The sequence below is a fragment of the Xiphophorus couchianus genome, chromosome 14 (assembly GCF_001444195.1).
Source record: "Xiphophorus couchianus chromosome 14, X_couchianus-1.0, whole genome shotgun sequence".
Lineage (NCBI taxonomy): Eukaryota > Metazoa > Chordata > Actinopteri > Cyprinodontiformes > Poeciliidae > Xiphophorus > Xiphophorus couchianus.
Window position 1 is genome coordinate 9,199,999 of NC_040241.1, and position 17,405 is coordinate 9,217,403.

The following is a 17,405-nucleotide window of genomic DNA, read 5'->3' on the forward strand; positions in this document are numbered from 1 at the left end:
AAAGTTTTGAAGTATTTCAAGCCTTTGTTGCTTGTTATTTTTGACAGACTGCTAAAAATAAAAAATATTTGGTGTGTCAGAAAATTGTCTTGGAATGTTATATAAGATTAGTAAAAAAATAATGCATATTTTGAACAGAAACTTCTGGAAAATGTTCAGTTCCATGCACTTGGATTTGCATGAATTGCTACATCAATGTGACGAGGCACGGAGGCGATCAGCCCGCCGCTCTGCAGTCAAGGAAGCCCAGGTTGCTTTAATTGCAGTTTTCAGGTGATCTGCATTGTTTGGTCTGCTGTCTCTGATTTTCCTTTTTACATTTAATGCTCAACAGATTCAGAGCTCAGAGCGTTTGCTGACCAATCAAGCACAGTAACACCATGATCACTGCACCAACGTCTGGTTCCTTTGGCAGTGTGAGCAGCTGCTAAGTCTTGAAGTGACTGTTTTGTTCCTGTCTGGTCCGTTGCTCCTTTGCTTACAGGAAGTTTTTGCTGTATTTAAATTTTTGGGGGGTTAAGGTTTATAATTTCACCAGCTTCTTCTTTCAGGTGGTTCTAGTCACATTACTTACTTTTTCCTAATAAAATCTACTAATTTGCGACATCTTGTCTTTTGCCGTTTCATTCATCCTGGAACATCAGTCATTGTTACATCTCACCGTCTCCTAGAGACCATCTAGGGATGTAACGTTGGCATTAAGACTCTCCTCCAGTGAAAAGTGGCTGAATCCGGTGTTTCACAACTTGCTAATTAAAGGGCTGGAGCTTCACTCCACACTGATCAGTTTTTAACTGCACTGTGAAAACTTTGTGGAGAGTAAGATGAAGACACTAACAGTATAAGTTACTTTTTAGGGAAAATGGTTTGCCTTAGAATTTTATTGATCCTCAAAACACAAGAATCCCTTCATGTAAAATGTTGACTTTTAAAAAGTGGAATTTGTGCACTAAATAGGATTATTGTACTGTTAGGTTATGAAACTTAAGATTGTTTTTATTACCAGGAAGACCCGTTATAAAATGAAAAACTCACTGCAGGGTTAATGATTGAGCTTTATGGGTTAATTGACATCTTGGCTTCCCCACTCTGTCTCTGACTGACACACAGTCTAATGCGGTAAAAATAACCAACACCAAATGTTGCTATGTTATTTATTAATTCCAAGACAAAGGAAAAACAGAAATAGCTGTTAATAGTGAATATAAATGGAGTTTAATCTGCAGAGAGACACACAGAGACGTAAGAATGGGAGTCCTTAAATGTAAACTAAAACAGTAAAAAGTTTGATAAAATACAGTCTCTAAAAGCCCTTTATCAGTTTTCTATGGCATATATTCGGTATTTGTAAGATTTTTAGCCGCACAGTTTCAATAAATCCTCTGCTTACTTCAACCTGCTGTTTGCTTCATAGCAAGCAAATAGAAATAAACTGGAAGCTCTTACATTGCAAAGAGATTATATAACACGTGCTTAACTATTTCAGAATATAACGTACTGGGCTTGTTGCATGGTGTAATAGACAACTGTGGCTGAAACTCCCTTCCTGTTAACACATGCAATGAAAGTTCAGTCACTTTTTTTTCTTTACTTTTCAACGTTAGTCTGCCCTATGGTGGCCAAATTACATTACTCAAAAATGGGACTTGAAGCAAAAATTATGGTCAAGATTTGTACTGACCAAAAATATTAAGTTGTTGATCAATCTTTATTACGCTACAGGTAAAAATCTGAGTTTTTTAAATCTATTTTTGTCTGTACTTTCATGCATCAGACTAATATTTCAATATGCTCAAACTACCACCTCTATATACTGTAGATGATAAAGCTATTCTTATGGAAGTCTCTATACTTTACTCTATACTTTATGTACTTTACTGTGCAGAAGTCTTCAGACAACCCCTTCAGTCAGGTTTTAACAGATTATAATCATGTAACTAGGCCTGTCCCAATAAACAAGAAACCAATTCATTGCATGATAAATTAAAAGTAACTCAATAATTTTGCTTGATTGATCATCTTTTCTCCTTTTTCTCTCTTTTTACCAAAAACTGAATGATAAAAGTCTTCAGTCTGGTGTTTTGGTCTCAACTATCCCTTTGTTTGAAAGATCATTTTGTTTACAGAGACTTCATATTTTATTTTCTTTGTTATTTCTGTTGTTTTCTTTATTCATTTTGGATATTTAAAATTTCTTCCAGTTCCAATGTTAAAATGTTCATTAGAATTAAAATTTCATTGATCTTTGAGAATGCGTTCTTGCATTTTTATGCCATTATTACTATTATACTACTTGAAAATGTTCTTAAAACAACAATGCTATTGTCTTACACAATAAGTTCTAGGATAATTTATCGTCCAGCAAAATTTGTTATTGAAACAGGCCTACATGTAACGATAATAAGCCCACACCAACACCTCCCCATGCTTTCTGAAACTTTTCTCCAATTTCAGCATTTTTAGCAAAGTCTAAAGAAATCGAGGTTGTTTTAAAGCTTGTGCACAGGGCTGGAAGCTGGAGCTGGGTATCAGTGAATCTTCTGTTTTCTCTTTAGGTTTCAATGGTGATGGATGCCTGGCCGGAGACCTGTCTGAGACCAGAACAGTCCAGAGTAGCCATCACTCTGGTCTTGCCAGCCCTCTGTGGAGTAAACATCTCAGTCCAGGTCAGAGAGGAGCCACCGGGGAGCAGACTGTGAACAGCAGAGTCTGAATTACAAACTGGACAGACCGGACTGCTTTAAAAAGACTGAGACGCATAAATCATTAGCGTATCAATTTATCTCGTATCAATTTAGTAGCCAGACAAAGTTATTTATAGGACAACAGAATATTATAAGTAGAAAAACTATTCAACATCTTTTCTAAGGTTCTGTTGTATAAACGCTGTTAGTTTGATAGGTGTTACTATGAAGCCCAGATTTCTCCTTGGTGAATTGTTGTACAGTACTTTTAGCCAGAGCGTATAGTCTGTAACTGCACTGGATTTGTGATGGTCTTCTAAATTGGAAAGAGATGACCATGCAGCAAAGGCTGCTGAAGACCGATGATGATGCACTGCAAAAACACAACATCTTACCAAATAAGTTTAGTCTAGTTTCTAGTACAAAAATCTTTGTACACTTGACCCCTAAAAAACTTTTCAACAAGATATAGCGACTTGTTTTAAGTCAACATAATTCCTTAATCTTGATGAAAATGTACTTGTTCCATTAGCAGATTATTTGACTTATAAGAAGACATTTGGCCCATGTTGTAAGTGAAATAATCTGCCAATGGAACCAGTACTTTTTGTCAATATTAAGAAATTACTAACTTAAAACAAGATTGCTACATCTTGCTGAAAAGTTACTTGACAGTTAGTTTTGTCTTATTTTAAATCTAGTAAGATATTTGCACTAGAAACTAGACTAAAAATACTTGGTAAGACGTCGTGTTTTTACAGTGTTCATCAGTGATACAGACCCAAATGCAAACACAATGCCAGCAGTTAATAAAGTGAGAAACTGAAGATATAGATGGAGTTTATTTCTAGGAGAACTCATCTGTTTCCTCTCGGTCTCACCTGTAGTATCTGGATTTGAGCTCCATGACTCCGGGTCCTTCCATTCGGAGGTGGACGTTCTCAAGGTTGAAGGAGAAGGGGTTGGTAAACTGCACGCTGGCCATCATCTCTTCATTCACTCTGCTGCCGCCAGACACCTGAAGTGCAAAATGAAAACACACAGAAACCTCAGAAGGTAAACATGAAGGAGGTTTTCTTCATAAGGACGAAACTGTTTGGGGCCGATGGTAGAGATGGTGGTAAGAGTTGGCCCGACCCTGGAGCCGGTGGGTGGCCGCTCCATCTCTCTCTGTTATTGCGTGCTTGAGCAAAACATTTTACTCACCTTGCACCCTGCTGATGGTGCTGTTACTCACTTCTGTCAGACTGCCAGGGCAGCTGTGGCTATAATCTGAACCACCAGCAGATTGTGAATGTGTGCATGAATGTAGCTCTTTAGTGTCCTCTAGACTTGAGAAAGTGCTATGCAAGTGCAGGTCATTATGAAGGACTCACGCTGGATCAGCCAAAGGAAAAGTTTGTACCTCAACAGTGAGTTTGGGAGTGTGCAGGGTGACCACTTTCATGGCGGTCACGATACGGCCGGTTTCTTTGATCTTCCCAGTGACTATGAAGTTAAGGTTGGCCTGTTCCACCAGGTGAGCAAGATAGTTCCTCGACTCAATCGTCATCAACTCCTTCACACCTGCAACAGTCACAGTCAGACGTTTCTGTAATGATTACCCTTTAGGTAATGGCTTCTCTTGTGTTTTAAATCACTTTTTTACAGGTCTTTTTCAGACTTTATTATGTTCTACTTTGGTACATTTGGGATCCATCTTACTATTTTGCTGCAAACATTTGATACTATTTATAAATGCTATTAATTTTTCTTATGAATTCCATTTAATATATGCAGTCATAATATCTCTTGTGTCTTGTGTTGTTATTTCACCCATTGTAATTCAACTTTGGGGGTTCAGTGAGCAAAACCTAACTGGATTAACACAGATCCAATTATGTGTTAATTGCACAATCAACACACCTAAATATATTAAATATTTACTTCCATTAGACAATATTTGATAGCTGTTCTTTCATAGAAGTAACCAGCAGCCACTGGGTATCTGGTTATAGGTTGTACAGTTTGTTAGGGTCTGGAAGAGCTGACTTGATTCCTCCAAACATATTTATGTCTGCAAAAGGAATGTGGCCAAGATACAACTTTAACTTTTAAGAGGGCATTTACCAACATAATAGTTAGGTTGCATGTAGAAATGTGACTCTGTATGTATACTTTTGAAGCTGTATAGCAGAAAATCATGTCCTTTTCCCTCTCTTTTTGACATGCCAACCTGCATGCACCTTGTTCTTGTTTTTTGTGCTGCATTGCACAAAAAACAAGAAGAAGAAGACGTATTTTTGTCTTCTTTGTCACTCTTGAGTCTCCTCTCCTTTCGTTTCTCTCTACTCACTCTTTTGGGCCGGAATGGTCACAGTGGGGGTCTTGAACAGGAACTCATTGCTGGAGACTCCGGTGTAATACACCACACTCCCGCTGACGTAGGCCTGCACCGTGCGCTTCTGCAAGCTCTGGTTGACAAACTCCACGTTGAACTCAAAGTCATTGCCGACACTGATCTCCAGGGTGGGCAGGACCACGTTCACATCCGCCTCAGGAGGGCTGGACTTCTCCTGCTTGCAGCCAAACTCCTCTGCCTTTTCCAGGACAGTCCGCTCCTCTGGGCTTCCTGCGTTTAATTGAGGTATTTCAGCACATATGCAATTTTTTCTTTTGTCATATTAGAGCATTTGATTTTATCATTAAAGGGAAAAGGCAAAAGTAAAAAAAAGCCAAAGCTAATCCTTTTCATGGATTTCATTTAGGACCTCACATCTGACAAACAAATCTGACTTAGATATGAACTGAAAAAAGGAATCTGTCAACGGAGATGAAGCTTTTAGCGTCGTTGCTTTACTTTTCCTGTTTACTTTGAGTCATTATGCGTTACGGTAAATTTATTAGTTCATGCACTCTTGCGTTTTAGCTGTGACGGCTGGTTAATTTAAAACTATCCTCACATTTGCCAGGAGTGAGGTCTGTGTGTTAAATCAGAAGCAGCAGCAGGGAGAAGCGGGTTCTGCTGCTTCGTTTAGCAGCAGCGCTTGTGTTCGATGTGGTCACTGACCTTCAGGAAACTTGTATTGATCGGTGATGTCTCGACGACCATTGCTTCCCACAGCTTTGGTCAAAACCATGCGACCCACGTGACTTTTGTTCACTCTGACCGGCTCCATGGTCCCGTCATTCTTCCGTGAGTAAAACACGACGTCGCTGTTGACCTGCAAGGAAACAGGACAGGAAAACAAATAACGGCCGAACCGGGTCCGACCTCTGCTGATCCGGCTGCTGGTCACAAAGTATGACAGGAGACAGATGATGGAAATACTTCCCCTTTTGCTTGTAATTTCACAGAAAGTTCAAGTACTTCTCAAAGGCCGTATTAGTGCTGAACGAACTAACCTCAGCAAACACAAAGGGAGCATCAAATGGGAAGCAAATGTGTCCGTGTTTTATGGCCAGGACAGACGCAGGTCCACATCTGTACATCCCTTCAAGCAGCAGGAAAGACAACAATTGGTACGTTCACTTCACTTTCATATAGGGACAAAACATGCTTTTGTTGTCTCACAAAGTACTGCACCTTCCACACTTACAGTTTCTGTGTAAAAAACCTGAAATGATTGAATCCTTTATTGCAGTTTCATAAGAAAAACTAAGAAGGGGGCATCCACTGTTGGGGAGGTAAAAATAATATATATCTGAGGGTGCTGTGGTGGCGCAGGTGTTAGGCACAACCCACCTCGACACAGCTTCTCACAGGTTCAACTCCCGGCACTCTGACATCCGGTTGATTCAAAGTTATATTTTCAAGGCCAATAAATGTGGAAGGGGCTGTACGCCAGTTTCATATCGGGATCATTTACCGTCGCTTGTTTCCTGTGGCGTTGCGTCCACAACCTGCCAGCCTCCAAAACCTGGAGGGAGGTCCGGCCTGGACATGTAGCACTCGTTCCAGCAGTGATAGTTCCTGAGAAACACCAACATGTTCAGAGTCACAGAAAGTGTGGAAAGGTCTCACAGTCTAACTTTGGAGCTTTCTTCCACAGTCGTGTCTGTCGTCGCTGGTTTTCTCTACATGAGTAACCGCAGAGTGAAACGTTCAGCTCAAATATGTCCCATCTTCAAGAACGGGACTCTGGAAACCAAAGCATTTGAGATGAATATGAAGGCCTAATTATTAACCTTGTAACACTGAGTCATTCTCAATCTTTGGTAGCAATATTATTTGATAACTCAAGTGACCTTAGTAGCCCTTTGGTATCAATTATTGACAATAAATTAACTTTGACATGTTGTTCCAGCACATGGATCTTTTCTTCCAGCAGAAGCTTCTTAGTAAGGAAAGCAGAAGAGAATAATTCATAAGTTAAACACTTAAGCAGGAAAATGGAGGCATGCTGGATTACAAATTTCTTCTGTTTTGGATTTCTTTTCATATTTAAGTGTCTAAAATCACCAAACACGTTTTAATATCAAACATAATGTGAGTAATGGTTATTAGTGGACATTTAGTGCTACAAAGGGCAGTTCTGAAATTATTTGTATTACTTAGAAAAAAACAAAACATAGTCACACACAGACCTGAGTGCTGCCAGACTTGTGTGTGACTCAAGAAATGACATAAACAGGCCCTGAATGACAACACAAAGTAGGCTAACAGATCATTAAAAGCAACACATCATGCCTCAATTTAAAGAAATGTAAAAACGGATGTGAAAGGGAGCGTTTGGTACCAGATGGAGTCCTTGGTGCGGCTTCGATCGATTCTGCCGTTGTCGTCCAGAATTATGTCCAACTTCAGGTTTCCGTCGTTGTCGTGAGCAGAGTAGTAGTTGGTGACCACTCTGGACGGGATGCCCAGACAGCGCAGGACTGAAACACAGAAACGTGACCGAATCTTAACAAATATCAACGTCATCCATTGTACAGAAGGTGCCAAAGTTTGGTGTAAATGTCCATAAATTTCTAAAATGTATTTTGCTTAAGATGAATTCTGCATTCGTTGGAAAAATCTTTTGTTTACCAGCTTGTTGCTGTTGAGTTCATAATTTTGACTCCAATGAAATCACAATTACTTTTTTTAAAATGTCGAAGCAAAATTTTTTTTTGTATAATTTATATAACCAACACAACCTGCATTTCTCTCAGTGTTCAGCTGCAGTTTCTGATGTTTTCATATATGACATAGTGATGACTTTGGTACTAATACTATGGTATCCATTCTTGTGGAGATCTAATGGAATAAAAAAAACAACTTTGGGTTGGCCAACCCAACGTGAGATCTTTAAACCAAGATCTCACAGGAATTGAAGACAGCAGCGTAGACCCAGCACTGAGCATAGCACACGGGCATCTTGCTGCCGGAGTAGCTGAGCAGGATGTCAGTGCTGCCGGTCCAGGAAGTGGGCGCCACTCCGTAGGTGTAGTCGCCGCTCCAGTTCCCCACCAGCACGCCGTCATCATCACGTGAGTTCAACTATGATAGAAAACTACCTGATTTTTAACGTTTCAACAACACATTTGGGCTTATGTCAAATTTTTGAATTTCGCAACTGGAGACTTTTTGTTTTTTAAAAGAGCTCCTCACCATGGCAGAGGCCTTTCTGGTCACCTTTATGGGGTCTCCTCTGTTGGTGATTGGCATTTCAGACCGATCCATGATGTACAGACAGGCATCTAGAACTCCATAGTTGAACTATGAGGTAAAAAAAAAATTAAACCATTGAAACAATCAATGGTCTCTCAGGTAAGAGAGAATACATCCTCTCTTACCTGTCCATAGTTCCAGTTTCTCTCGGACACGTCGTCATAAGCGCCGTGATAAATGACCCCCAACTCGTTCATCACGCACTCCTGCCTCTCTGCCTCATTATCCAGAAACACAGCATCATCTACAAGAGAAAGACAAAAAGTCTTAAGAGAATACAAAATCACACCTGCAACGTTTCGATCTAAACAAACCTGCTGCCCAAGGATTGAAGAGGACGTATAAATCTCTGCTGTTGTCCCGCTTCGTCCTACGAATGCCAAACGGAGTCTGCACTGCAACGTACATGTGATATTTTCCCACAATGCAGTTGGCTGCTGGCGTGATGCCCATGGTGACCACGTTGTCGTTGGTCTGTATGACGCGACCCCCCCAGGAGCTCTGACGGGTCTTGGTGGGAAACACAGGAAGGTAGGTCCCCTTGCTGTACTGAGGGTCGGCGCCTGAGATAAAGCAAGAAGCATCAGCAGGTTGTTGTTGCATTCACACCCACAACTACTGGTATGATTACCAAACCAATTTAAAAGGTATTCAGATGAATTCATCTTCCATTGTTCAAGCAAAACCTCAAACTAAGAATCGTTTAGTCAGTGGGGAATACAAGGTTGAAATACACGGAGAGAGCGCTTGTTGAACAAGCTTGTCCTCTAGATCGACCAGAAAGTACTCGGCCCACTTTTCTCCTCTTTTCTCTTTAGCTTAGCCAAAGGGTTTTCAATACTTTCAAGATTCATTGTAGTTATTTACACTTTTGATGGTGGGACAGAAAGGCCTAATTCCTCCCTCACACACACACACACACACACACACACCCACACACACACCATTTGGTGTATAATTGTTGCTATGGAGACCAAGTTCCCACTCTTTGCAGTAGTTCTCCAATGGTTAAACTTGTAGAGTATTTTAAAACCTCTTATGATCCTCTTCCCTGTGTTTGATGTAAGATAGACTCAGGTACTTATCTAGTCTTGCTAGCATAAATTCGAGTTCATCTCTCTGATTGTAGATGTGGCTAAATTGAGGCCATAGCTATTTTTTTTTTTGCTACATTTAGTCTTGAGGGAACTGTATGCCATCTCACTGAATTAGAAGTTTTTTGGGGGGGTTTTTGCCATGAATTTTTGACCACTTTCACTCAGTCTCTGAAAAATCCATCCAGCAACGAGACGTCTAGTTGGAAATGTCTCACCAATGACAAACTCCACGGCAAACTTGTCCTCGTTAGGTTTGTAAGCACGACTGAAGGCGATCTTGATCTGGAACTCTTGACCTCGGCGGACAATAAGATTGTCGCAGTGGTACAGGTTGGTGCGGTGGTCGGTCTTGTTGGTTTCGTCTCGCCTCCTCATCATGTCCACATCCCAGATGTCCAGGAAGTCTGGATGGACAGAAACACGCAGAGCAGAAAGCAAGCAGCCTTAAAATGTGGAGTGAAGATACCGAGGAGCAATGAGAAAGAGAAGAAAATTATGTAGCAAGGCAATTTTTGCTGTACAATTGACTCGTTGGTGCAGTTCTCCAAGGGAACGAAAAACTTTAGAAATTAAATATTGATTCAGAAACTGAATCAGATTAAATCTGCTTAAATATTTCCAATGTTACTCGTCTACAAACGTTTCTCTAAAGTGCTTTTGGCACATTCTCCAGTAAACATGCATTTAGGGCCAATCAGCCCTTAAAACCTACACATTCAAGTGGCCCAGCAGTTTTTCTGTTAAATGTTCTCTCGTCACTGTGAGGTTCCATCCAAATGTTCACATGTGCTTGTTTGCAGGCAGTCAGATAAAATTCCAGTTAGTGTTTCATAAACTTCCGTCACATCTGGAACCCACAGCAGGAAGTCTGCTCATTTTATCCAGTTTGCGCGTCATTCACCCATCAATCATGTCCAGAAACAAATAAACAACCTGTTACTGCAAGACAAAGAAACACATATTGTCCTCTAAAGCAAACGACTTTCATCAATAAAATGTCTTGAGAAGGCAGTCGTCTTCTTCCTGAATCAAACCTTCCTCTCTCAGACATTTTAAGTCGAGCATATGTTCATGTGAGTACCTGGCTTCTGTTGCCAATAGTTACGGCCCCTCACCTGTCAGAGGAGGGTATCCTCTCGGACCCGGTGCTACAAAGTATTCTAATTCTGGGATGTCGGCTGTCTCAAAGTTGTCGCTATCCGTGGGGCCTGACGCTCGGCCCCGGTGGCCCACCTTGGGAGGACGTCCGGCGGGAGGAGCGGGGGCAGCAGAAGGGGTCGGGGCGTCGCCCTGGTCAGACATTTTGACGGTTTCTTGAAGCGCAGTACTCCTGAGAGAGGGGAGGAGTGGATAAAGACCATAATTAGCCGCACTGAGTCCACTGATGACAGCATGTTATATGACTTATAATTTGGTCGCTGCAATTAAATTTTAAAGCCCAGAGCTGGATTTATTGTGTAAGAGAGTACGAGCAAGAGCAGCGCTTAGCTTTAGTGTTGAAGCAAGCGGCGCAATAATTGCTCTTTCCAGAGGTTTTGATTTACATGTGGTCACCGTGTGTGTTTGCGGTTCTGCTGGAGCGGAGTTTACAGCCACTGCTTCTCCTGTGAGCTGCAGGAAAACACTGCTAGCGTTTAGCAAGAAGCATTCTGTGTTTTTATGTGTGTGGCTGAAGCAGAGTACACACACACCGCTGCTGAGCGTTCATTCAGGATTAAACGGGTATAATCAGAAAAACTGTAAGCTTCAAGAAACAACTCACAGACTATCTTTTTTATTTTCATTTCACTTGTAGTGATATGGGAATATATTTTGGGTATTTTAGAAATGTTTGTGTCCTTTCCATTTCTTCCCAATAAAGTATGTAAACCATTAAAAGCTGTCATTGCTATGCATCAGTATTGGAGGCATATTTCGCAACGCTCTATGCAACACTGCTGCCATTATTATCTGCATAAATGTTTACAACAAGACCAGTATCAGAACTTATTCAACTCAACTCAAAGGAATTTTAAAATGCTACTTTTCTCACTTCCTGCAGCAGCTTGTTGCACCAGAGTGGAAGTATTGTTTTGTCCATGAGATTTGTTTTTGACTGAGCAGCAGAAAGCAGTGCATAGTTGTGGAATAAAAGAGCACATCCTTTTCAAAATGTAAAAAAAAATACAGACATTTCAGCTGCGTATCATTGCATCACTCTTGACAGCAGACGAGTCTCTTTGCAAGCCACAACTCTCCTTATGGAGCAATTTGTTGTCCTATGTGGCAACCCCACAATATTTGGTTCTACTAATTAAAATTAGGCTTTTATTCATAACGATTCATGAAGTTGTAAAAAACTGAAAGCGTTTGTCTGTTATCCGCTCTGCCAAAGCATCCCACAGAGTCCATATCTGTGGTTCTGGTGTGGTTTATTTTTCTTCTTCTTTTTAAAAATTTTTTTTAATAAAACAGAGCTCTCGCTGCGTTAAATGGTGACAGACGTCGTCCCAAACCCCTTTCCGTGTCACACCCACATTATGTAACAGCTGCTCCGGCTCTCAGCCAGGTGTTTTGCCCCAGCAGCTGGAAGCTGAGAGCGCTGCCCCTGCATGAGATGAAAACAGCTTTTATTTATTTGATGGGTTTCTCCAAACTTGGAACACACTCCTGTCATCATCAACGCTGCAGCTCCATGCGCTCCCGGCCTCCTCTGCCAGCTGGACGCATGTGAAGCCCCTGTGGGCAGAGGTCATTTTAGCCGTTTTTCATATTGCTCTTGTTGAATAGCGCTGAGTACACAGTTGCTCTTTGTTTACCCCGTTTTAGTGTGTAAACAGAACGGGTTATGGTTGAGCATGTCCGTATTTTCAATCACCATAATGGTCATTTTGGTTTAACCTGAAATCACAAAACTTTGTTTCTGTGAACTGTAATGGCCACTCAGTGGAAATACTGGATAGGAGTACAAATTGATGGGCAAATTTATCAAACTGTTTGAACACAATAAATGAGTGCAAATCAGAGTTTGCATATCCATTCAATTAAACTGTGCAAAGGAGAAAATCTGCTTTGGAAGTCATGAAGATCCTGAGGTCATCCTGAGAATGACTAAAGCAGGGCTTGGCTAAAGATTCTTTGTTTGACACCGTTTTACTGTTTCCTCACAGTCGTTTTATCTTCAGGTTACAGTGGAAGTTCAGTAGAAGAAAGTCAGGACAAAGCAGGAGAGATGTGGGAAGAAAGCATAAAAATTAGTTCACTGTTGTGGTTTGCATCAGAGGAAGCAAGAGAAGAGTAGGCGTGTGGAAAGTCCGCAGCTCTCCAGGTCTACATGTGTTTTTGTTTTATCTCTAACACTGAAAATCATTTAAAATACCCAGGTGGTAGTAAAGACAACCCCCAAGTCACTGTTGTCCTTTGAGGGTTTGGTTTTGCTTTCCTGGATTTGTTTTTTTTTTCCTGATCCCTTTTTGTCTTTTGTGTTTTCATCTGTCATTAAGTTTGTCTGCCTCGCTCTACTTTTGTCAGATCTCCTTGTTAAATTATGTCATTTCTCCTTGATGTCTTTTATATCGTCTCTCACTTTTTCTTCCAAGTTATTCTCATATTTCCATTTTGGTTTTCCAGTTGTTCCTCCGTGTTGCCACTGGTTTTCTTTAGTATTGCAACAAACAAGACAGATGTGTGTGTTTGTGTGTGTGTGTGTTTTTATTTGCATGTAAATGGTGGTTCATAAAAAGCAGAGATAAAGGAAATAGCATACACAAACGATGTGCAGAAGGTTGACCAAACAGCGACTTTGTGAATCGATCCCTGATTTTTGCACATTTTCTTCTAAAAAATTTAACTTTTAAGTTCACTTCTATTGGTACTGTGATAACTTAATCTAGCGCTAATGAGTTTATTTGTCAAGCTGCTTTCTTTCTTCAAATAAAAAATATTTTCAGAAGTGTCACCTAAATATAAGATAAGTAGGATTTTATATCCATCTGATATTATTGAGTGATTTCAGTCAGATTTAGTTTTCTATCTTTGGCAGTTTTCTAAAATCTCAGATGATTTTATTTAGAGTCTACTATAAAAATAACCTTTTAGCATAATTTTGTTTTTCAGCTGCGTTCATAAAGTTGAGATGTTTAGAGAACAAAAACAGTGAAATCTTGTTATTTCCAACCCAAACCAAAATCTACCTCGACTGTGATGCTGATCTGAAGCATTTGGGATTGTGGCAAAATAGTTTTCATTTTTGGCATTTAATGGATTACATCAAATTATGTGAACAGATTCCCTTTTATCTTTAATAAATTCCACAGTTACTAAAGTCAAACAAGGACAGCATAGTGTTAGACAGGACAGAAATATTTTAAACTGTTTTACCATCAGCTGCTGATAAAGTGTCGACACGCTCTCTTGAACAACGTTTCCATACAAATTCATTTTTAACCTTCAGTTTAAGCTGAGCGAAAACACACATTCCTGCAAGGAATATTTGTGTTTGATTTCTGTCTCTTTTTTTAAACCGTCAGATTTTTATCCATTGATCTTCACTAAAATCGTTCATAAAACAATTTTGATGAAAAAGAGTTATTTGTGCCAACTCGAATAGATTTATCGGGTGAAGTTTTTCACCATAAAACTCATCCTCCGTCCCTCGCAGAGAAGAGACAGAAAAAAAAGGAGAAAGAAACGCAGTTCCTTCACCGAGGAGCATCTGCCCTGAATTAAACATTACACACATACTGAGTTTCCTAATTCAAGATGAGGAATGTCTGATTTTATTGCTGTAATAAGATGCCATTCTTTGGATATTGCTGCTGTCTCCTGAAATTCATTTTGTATTTCATTTTCAGAGGCAGAATTTCCTGGAAAGGTTGCTGTTTGGCGTTAATATGACTCACAAGGAAACACTAAAAATCTCCTCCTGCTCCCGTAGAGCTGTTTAAGCCACGTTCAGTATGAGTAATTTAATTTGCATCCTCTCGTGAGGCAGCAGTGAATTATGAAACCACCAAACTTGCAGCAAAGTAAAGTCTCTACTTACCAGTCAGGCTTTAAGAAAGTCTGATGCACCTCGGCTGGAGTTGTAGAAGCTGCTGAAGGGTGGAGCTGATCTGCTGCTGCTCCATCCAGGACTCTTCTGCTTCTGCTTATAAACCCAACAAGAGCCAAGGAAGAGGTCCAAGTGTGTGTTTGCGCGTGCTTGTGTGTGAAGTTGTCCACTGTTTGCGGCAGGATGTGGGTGGTGCCGTCCCTGGATAAACCCCCCACCGCCAGCCTCAGACCGAGAAACTCACTCAGATAAAGTTTGTTACTTCAACTTATTTTGGGACTCTGCTGTCTTTCCTTGATGTGGTTTTCTGTACCAGTAAGACTGGGCTGTTTGTGGAATAAAACACATACTGATTACAGCAGTCGGCGCGTTATGCTGGGACGGAACGATAAGCAGAAGCTGGTGACCGGGGACGTAATCTGGAAAATTTCCCCTCATAAATTACATGAATGCAACAAACTGTTTAATGCGCTAAATACACAATAAAGTTAAGAAATGAATCCAAATTCTGCACAACTCCACAAGAATAATAATATTGAAGAATATAGTCCTGATATTTGCTCAATCCAGTTGAACATGATTGGAATTGTTTCCCATTTCTGGGTCACATTTAAGGCGAATAAAAAATATTTCCAAAACTCTCGATTTACAAGTCGATATACATTCCTACCCTCATCAATGGTCAAAGGATTTGGATAGTGACAGAAAAGAATGAGATTGTGGATACAGGTGTGATCTACTGCTGTGATATATGGCGCCATAGCTGTACGAGAATGGTTTAGGTTGAAGTATCATCGAGCTGAGGATCTGGGGACTTGGAAAAGAGATCTCCTCATTTAATCTGACTGACCTCGACCTTTGTTTTGCAAACAAGGCCTGCGGCTGTAATTGCGACGAAATGTTGGTTCTACAAAACATTGATTCGCTGGTGTCTAAATGCACGACAACGTTTTCTCCTTCCATTTCACAGTACCGAGCTGCTTTGTGTTGGTCGTTCACAAAAACTACATAAAGGTTTTTGATTATGACCTGAATTTTTTATTTTTTTAAATTTTTTTGTAGAAGTCCAAGTGGTACAAATAATTCCTGAGTGATTGCACAAGCTGTCCTCCTCTTGACTTCCTGAATGTGCTGCTTGAAACTTCCGTATAACTCAAGTGTTTGTATGAATAAATGACCCGTGAAGCAGAGTGACATGAATACCCACAGTGTTCACGCAACCCGAAGACCCCAGTCGCAGAGTTCATATAAACATTGTTTTGTCGTGTCCTTTATCGTTTTGAAAAGTTTTAAATTTGGACATCTCTGCTGGGATGCAGGTGGTTTGAGGCTGCAGACCCTGAAGTTTAGCATCTAATTTTGGGCTAAGAGGCTAAAAAAGGACGTTGTGTGATATGTGTCACATATTTGTTCAGTACCTCTGAGTGAGTACACTTTGAAGCCTTGCTTAATTTGGGGGTCATGATTCCCAGTCACAGGTGCTCTTCGAGTTTGACGGTGGTGTTGGTTTATGGTGTGTGCCTGTTTATTTTATGCTTATGCTTTTTCACCTTTGCAGATTCCCACAGAAACCTCTCTGTTGCCCCTTTGAGGTTCGCGCTTTCCCGTCTTGCTCTGGCGTTCCTCACTTTAACGTCTTGAGGGTTTTTGTTGTCTCAGTAAAGACAAAGTTGTGCAACGGATTTGCATTATTTGTTTGCGAATGGCGAGAGAACTATTTTTTCATCAAATCCAAACTGGATTACTGTCCGCAAGCCGAACAGTAAGACCAGTCCTGCTGGTCTGCGAAGGCAGCACAGGAGAAAACCTGAAGTTAAAGTTTACTTTTCTACTTTGAAAACTTCAGATTTGTCTAGTAAACAAACAAATGATATGGTTTCAGAAAGGCCGATACAGAAGCAAAAGCATTGCACCTCTTATTCTGCCTTCTAAGTTGGATTTTATCAGATACGCCAAGCAAAAACTAACAAAACCCCAACGATGCCTTCACTGTCCGTCTCACTGAGTCGGTCAAATGTGCTTTAAACAAAGTATTTTAAAAGGTTTTATATTAGAAATAATCTTCAATATTAATAATACATCTCAAGTTTTTGTCAGGTCTAAATACCTATTAGAGACAATTTTAAACAAACACAGGAAAGACAAGAGAGTTAGATTCTTTGTTTCTCGCGAGGAGAGCAGACAGAGATGTGCTTTCAGTTACAAATCTCCAACCGCTCTGAAAAACACATCTCCCGCTCCTCTGTTTTATTGATTTTGGGAACCCTGCCACACGGGGCGCTGCAACTCTAAAATGGTGGAGGGGAAAACAATTCACATAGTTGCAGCGCTAAATGATAATCACTAACTAAACACATGTTATCTACAATCTAAATCCTTCTTGCTCCAGGCACGGCGTCGAATGGGACACGTTGTATATCTTCAAAGCAACGGCTTTGTAGCACAAAGAACAAAGCAGAGTTTCCTCTAGGGTTGTAAAACTCAGCTGGGAACAACTAACACCTCTATTTCCCAGGGATTCCTTTAGGAAGGAATCAAAGTTATTTAACACACAGAAACATTACTTATACTAAGAGTAAAAGAATAAGAGCATATAAGTAAACATTATCTAAATGTAACTACAAGGCTACATGATACAACGAATATTTGATAATTACTAAAAATACAATTTATCCAACAGTTTTAAAATGAAACGTAGGCGTAATGTTGAGTTTATTTGAAAAGCAGGAAGTAAACAAGCAGGGCTAAATCAGTTTGTGCAAAAACATTTAAAATGAAAAACGTCTGGCTGCCAAGTGACACTGCAGAACATCTTAAAAAGAAAATTATCAAGTTATCTGGAAATTACAGAAAGCAAATAACTTTTGCTAATGGCCACTTCCAAGAGCAGAATGTTTTTTTTTTGTCTTGTGCTTTTTTCTCACTTAATTTATATTATTACTAACACTGCTCTTCTCATA

The 17,405-nt window shown here is 40.2% G+C and overlaps 1 protein-coding gene and 1 long non-coding RNA gene across 3 annotated transcripts; one reads left to right on the forward strand and one right to left on the reverse strand.

Annotated features, from left to right (window-relative positions):
* Window positions 1-1,121: 1,121 nt before the first annotated feature.
* Window positions 1,122-1,816, forward strand: LOC114157986 (uncharacterized). The gene is made up of 2 exons (XR_003598303.1): window positions 1,122-1,367; window positions 1,419-1,816. It is a non-coding gene; the product is annotated as an uncharacterized LOC114157986 (long non-coding RNA).
* Window positions 1,817-2,327: 511 nt separating this feature from the next.
* f13a1b (coagulation factor XIII, A1 polypeptide b) lies at window positions 2,328-14,563 on the reverse strand. 2 transcript variants are annotated; one of them, XM_028039269.1, is made up of 15 exons: window positions 14,437-14,563; window positions 10,529-10,743; window positions 9,629-9,817; window positions 8,631-8,879; window positions 8,442-8,560; window positions 8,257-8,364; window positions 7,971-8,145; window positions 7,403-7,541; window positions 6,533-6,636; window positions 6,069-6,157; window positions 5,734-5,887; window positions 5,020-5,295; window positions 4,090-4,250; window positions 3,566-3,702; window positions 2,328-2,693 (listed from the first exon to the last, which is right to left on the reverse strand). In XM_028039269.1, the coding sequence occupies exons 2-15, from the start codon at window positions 10,713-10,715 to the stop codon at window positions 2,552-2,554; spliced, it is 2,229 nt and encodes a 742-aa protein (XP_027895070.1). In that variant the 5' UTR covers window positions 10,716-10,743; window positions 14,437-14,563; the 3' UTR covers window positions 2,328-2,551. The 2 variants fall into 2 exon arrangements, with proteins under 2 accessions (XP_027895070.1, XP_027895071.1); XM_028039270.1 differs by lacking the exons at window positions 10,529-10,743; window positions 14,437-14,563 and adding an exon at window positions 10,126-10,149.
* Window positions 14,564-17,405: the final 2,842 nt, after the last annotated feature.